Source organism: Arachis stenosperma, chromosome 3 (assembly GCF_014773155.1).
Source record: "Arachis stenosperma cultivar V10309 chromosome 3, arast.V10309.gnm1.PFL2, whole genome shotgun sequence".
Taxonomy (NCBI): domain Eukaryota; kingdom Viridiplantae; phylum Streptophyta; class Magnoliopsida; order Fabales; family Fabaceae; genus Arachis; species Arachis stenosperma.
The window spans coordinates 156,679,605-156,685,384 of NC_080379.1; the positions used below are offsets into that span (position 1 = coordinate 156,679,605).

The 5,780-nt window shown below is 35.0% G+C and overlaps 1 protein-coding gene across 1 annotated transcript; it reads right to left on the reverse strand.

Annotated features, from left to right (window-relative positions):
* Window positions 1-395: 395 nt before the first annotated feature.
* Window positions 396-5,005, reverse strand: LOC130967003 (uncharacterized). The gene is made up of 3 exons (XM_057891825.1): window positions 4,838-5,005; window positions 818-979; window positions 396-662 (listed from the first exon to the last, which is right to left on the reverse strand). Exons 1-3 carry the CDS (start codon window positions 5,003-5,005, stop codon window positions 396-398), a joined length of 597 nt encoding a protein of 198 aa, XP_057747808.1.
* Window positions 5,006-5,780: the final 775 nt, after the last annotated feature.

The following is a 5,780-nucleotide window of genomic DNA, read 5'->3' on the forward strand; positions in this document are numbered from 1 at the left end:
AATCCAAGCCACCACAGACTTCACCTATATATATACTTAAAAATAACCATAAATAAATAACTTAAATTTTTTATTTATTTATTATGTCACATCCTGATAGATATTGTCTTGCAATAAACTCCCATGTTTTTAGTTGAAGGATCACAAACAATAATCCAATGCAGCTTATTTTTCATGCATATAAAAAAGAAGAAATAAAATCAATGTGAAAATACACTCAACCCCAATTCTTTTATTATTATTATGTATAATCCCCATAATCTGAAATATAACTAAGTTACAATAGAGTTGTGAAAGATCAAATAGACCATTTAAGAAAAATGGGATGAAAATCACTAGTTAAATTCTTTAGTGTGACGACATCATATTCATATATGGTAGGTACCAGGTAGTAGCTAGTTCCTTGAAGTTTTCTTAGTTTTGGTGCTGATTCTGAGCAGGACATCAAGTAATGTGGGTATGCAAATGCCTCCAGACACATCCACTTCTTGTACCTTTGAGTTAGATGAATCAGAACAAGAAGCATCTCCTAATGTTTTCTTCTCAGTACTGTCTTCAAACCTCAGCGTGTTTGGCAAGTACAATCGTCCTCTCTCCCCTCCTCTTATTCCTATAAGACGCCCAAGGGATACACTCTTGTCTTGGAAGAAAGATGCTGTTGACTGCTGGTTTCCAATGCAAGAAAAGGCAGTTATAAACACCAATTCTTCTGCTTAATTCTCGATACATTATTATATTGGTGTCTTTGGAGACTAATTAACTTGATGTATATATTTCAATACAAAAAGGGGACAAAAGTAGATTTGGTTCATTTTACCTCAGTATCAAGGTTGGAGGATGAGAATGAGGAGAAGCTGGTGGATGGCATCTGCGTCGATGAGAAAGGCTCCACCGGTGCAGCTGCAGGTGCCTCTGTAACTCTAAGCTTTATATTCAAAAACCCAAGACCCAGTGGCCATCCATTGGGCATCTCATCATTCTGAAAGTATGTGGCAATGAAAACAATATCAACATTATTACAAATTACTTCAACTTTAAAATAAGTCCAATCAAAGGTTAGCAAGCAAAACATACATGTATTATATTGCATTTAGAAAAGGTTAACAGCATACATCAGCAGATTAGTCACAAGAATTCCCAAAAGAATTTGGCATCTCCAACACTATATAGTCAACTTCTATTCATGGAATTTTCTCCCCAAACAAGTACATTGATTTTGAATTCCCAGTTCTACTACTGTCCACCTTATGGTGCTAGCTAGTTCCTTGCTATGTGCAGAAAAAGAACCTTCAACAGAGATGAGGTTAGCAAGATACTGTGCCATCGGATTCTAAAATTCAGATAACTTTTTCTGGCCACTTTTTTTTTTTCAATTGTCACTTATTAATCCATGTTACTAACTCATCTTAAGGCTCACACCAACCCTACCATGATACATCTGCTAGATTTCAAGTCTACAGGGCTGGTTGTTTGATACAACAAATTAAAATATGCTCCATTTCTTGTTAGATATGATATCCTATTTCTACCAGCATTAATTATTTAAGGGAATAAGACTGATAGAAACTAATGGAGATTACACTGTCGGATTCACATTCAATTTTGGAGGCAAATAAAGTTGTAGAAAAAACATATCTATATGTGCTTACGATTCGGTGGTTTATGAGCTCATATATCTAGATATTTATTTTCCAGATCTATTTTTCACTCTTATGATTGCTATTGCATCTCAAAACTTTATTTGTATTTTATATTGTTCCTTCCTGTTTCGAATTTGGCCCACATCATGTGCCACTGTTAGACTTCCATAGTTCCATCACTTATTAGATATCATTGTTTAAGAGGAGAATGGTTTTACAGATAATAGTTCCAGTGAGAGAGACATTTTAGTGAAAATGTTTCTACAACATCTAAATTTGACATGCTGTGCTAGAAATGTATCAATTGGATCTGCAGTTTTAGTGCAACTTCTTAGTTCTTATTAGCTTAGACGTGATTATGAGAAATTATGAAGAAATAGAAATGCACGACACCTCTGATACAACTTCAATTGGATCCACTTCTCATATGTTACACTATGAGGAGTAATCTACATCAGCAACCACATTGTTACAATAAAGTTCAGACAAAAAACATTGAAGGGTTTTAATGAAATGTTAATTTCAGAGGCCACTGATTGAACAACCACTCGTCACTATGGTCCTAACTGAGACACAAATGGGTCTATCCTTTAATGTCAGTCCATCTGGAAAGTACAAATTAAATTTCACAGTATACTCATTTATTCATGCCACTCCATCTGGAAAATGCAAAATTTCACTTGCAGATAGAAAGATAACAATAAACTCTCTTAATAAGAGCATAGGTAGGTATTCATTAAAGAGACTACTTAACAAGAGGTACACATATAACACAGAACTTCAATTGCAATTCCAGTATAAACACCCCATACAGTCCAAAACATATTTGACACATATATTCATCAGTAGCACCACAGAGAAAATAAATGTCATTATCTTCTTTCACCGACACATCTATACAATAATGATATACATGATCTAATAAACTTGCTGGAAGAAAATGGATGAAAAAAAGAAGGCATATATATAGGGTGAGAGAGAGAGAATGAGTATAATTTGTGAATTATTGTTATTACCTCTGATTCTGAAACTGAAAGCATGTTGACTCTGGGCTCAAGCCGTCCAGTTGGGAGAATTAGTTGATAGAAAAATGATGATCACAGAAACAAAAAAAAAATTGAAAGAATTTTGTGTATACTGACAAAAACCAATGGAGCATTTACGTGTCTCCTAACTAGTAAGTAGTAACTAGTATTCTTCTCCTTAAACATTAATACCATGGGTCCCACCTCACCTGCTAGATCTATGCTCTCTCTCTTGGTCTATCTTAGTTTCCAAATATAAAGAAGAAGAACAAGAACAAGAACAAGATGACATCCAATAATAATAATTATTCTAAGGAAAGCAAAAAAATTATGTAATGTAGGGTACATATAATCAAATGTTAAATAATGTTGTGGCCTTGCCGTTAAAAGAGGATTGTGATGATTGATAAATATCTTTGAAATAAAATAAAATAAAATAGTGAAGTTTAGTTGCATTATACTGCTATTTCGCTGAATTCATTGTACCTTTGCTGTTTCTAGAAGTATCTCTAAAAGCATTTGGATATAATTTATCCTAATTGTCGGTTAATTAATAGCATTATGATTTGCAGGGATAAGAAAGACTAACAAAAATATTTTCTTTTTATTCTAGCTAGCAAAACGTTAAGATCGAGTCTTATATATAATTTAATTCTTTTGTCATTATTGTGTGTCTACTGCTTGTTGGGTGTGTGGTTACTGTGTTATACACACGTACATAAATCCCTTTTATTTTTTTCATTAGTCAACAAGCATTAAAAATTTATTACGTTGAAAGGGATCGGAATCATAGAAACAGACATATATATAAGTCTAATTTGATATCCCTGGCTATAAATTTTAATTGGTTTGCAAGAATGTAAACTTTTCAGCAACTTATCTTTTCAAGAGTCGTCAAAATAACCTATTGTATGTTTCAACTTTCAATCAGTACCTTTGTAAGTATGTGAATGTAAGTACTAAGTAGTGCATGTGTGCATGTGTGAATGTGAGTGAGAGCCGCAACTTGGTTCATGCGTTTCAATCTTGATGGGTACTTGCTTGGTGGGAGAGGGAGGAGAAGCCAATTGCATTCTAGATATTTGTTGTCCCTGCCATATGACTATGTATAGTTTATATTATATCAAAATAATTGCATATTTTAAAATTTTATTAATGTCTATTTTCAAAATATTCATCATCATTCATTTTGAATAATAAGTAATAACTAGTGCGGTGGAGTTATGCTATACATACAAGTCTTTTTGGTTTACAAGTCTTACAAGTTGGGTCAAATCTAACAAAAACTACATTCAACCACTAGAGCGTGATAACACACACGTCACTCAATTATTTTCAAAGCGCGCTCTCACTCACCATTATGGAAGACGGTTCTCTTCTTCACATTCTTCCTTCTCCTCCTCCTCCTCCTATCCTCTTCTTTCTTCTTCTCCTTTTTCTTTGCGTTTCTCCTCCTTTTTCTTAGTGTGTTTCATCTTCATCGTTGTTTTTTTATTCTGTTGTTGTTGCTGCATTTTTTTCTCCTCCTATTTCTATTGATTTTGTAACATTATGCATTTTTTTTCTTCTTTATTTGATTTTTTCTCCCAAGAAGAATTATAAGAAAACAAAATAAGAAGATGAGAAAGAAGAAGCAGTAAAAGATGAAGAGGAGGAAGAGGAAGAGTTTTGAATTATGCAAAACTTATCAAAATAAAAATACACCCAAAAAATTCTTAAAATACACCAAAATATTTTCCTGTTACACCCAAATATCTTCGTATTACACCCAAATTTGCTTCAAATATAGAAAAATATTTTCTCTGATACTGCATTTTTTTTCTTCTTCTTTTCCTTATTTCTTTCTTTCTTTTAGTTTGTAATGTCCTGAATTTTTTTTTAAACCTTTTACATTTGATTTCTTTTATTATCATCCAACCCTCCAATTTTATCAAAATTCATATACTACCCTTATTTCTTTTACCAAACCCAAACCCTAATTAACACCCAATTATCCCTTTACCCCAAAGAAACCCTAGCCCCTTTCTTTTTCAGTAACACACACACACACCCCTAACAGCAGAAGTTGGGAAAGAAAAAAAAAGAACCGATTGGAGAAAAGGGAAGGGAGAGCACGGAGAAGGGATCCGAGAGAGGAAGGGTACCGCGCTGTCACCAGCCACCGTCGCGCACCATCACCGCCGTCAAGACGCCGAGCCACCACGCAAGAATAGGGAGACGTCGTCGCTGCTGCCATCGTCGAGGGAGAGAGCGCGCGTTGCAAGCCAGAGGAGCCGTTGTGCTCCGCCACTGTCCAGCCACCGTCGAGCCAGGGTCTCCGTCGCACCTCACTACCGTCATCATTGAAGCTGCACCGTCGCCATCGTGCCTTGTGTCACCGAAGGAGCCGTCGCAGGAAAGGAGGCTTGACTGTCGCTGAAACCCTCATCACCGCCGTCTCCCCTGGAGACCATTCCTGCCGCCAGAGTCACCGTGGTTGCCGCTGGAGAAGTGTTATCAACGCCGCTGCTATTGAACCACTTTAGTCACTGCTTCGGTCCCATTCACCCACCACAACCTCCTCTGTTCTTGTCTATGAAACAACACTGCCCTTGTTCCAGCTTTTAATTCCAATTCTGCCATTTTTGAATATGTAATTCCTCCACCCTTGTTTTGTTGCCGTTTTATTTTTTTTTGTTGTGATCTTCTAATTATTATAGCATATATCTCTGTCTTAGTTTTGCTAAGGTATGTTTGAAAATTAAAGTTGGAGCTGCTGCTGCCTCCGTCCAAATTTTTGCGCTCTTTCGTACCCTTTAGTTCAGTACTCCGGGTTTGGTATCTTCAGTCCCTTGAGACTAAGTTGTAAGTAGGCTTTACATTTATAATTATTGGGCTTTACATATATAATTATTTTGATATATGCTGCTTGAATTTATGACTGTACTTAAAAATTATTAACAAAGGATTTGAATTGATTTTAATAATGAATTTATTAGAATTAAATATTAATTTTGTGAAATTCGAATTTTTAATCTGCACATGAGACTATATACATATTTGATGAAGTTTTGTATTATTTTAGAATATTTGATATTATTGAATATGTGTTTTTGAAACATTAAAGTATTGTGAA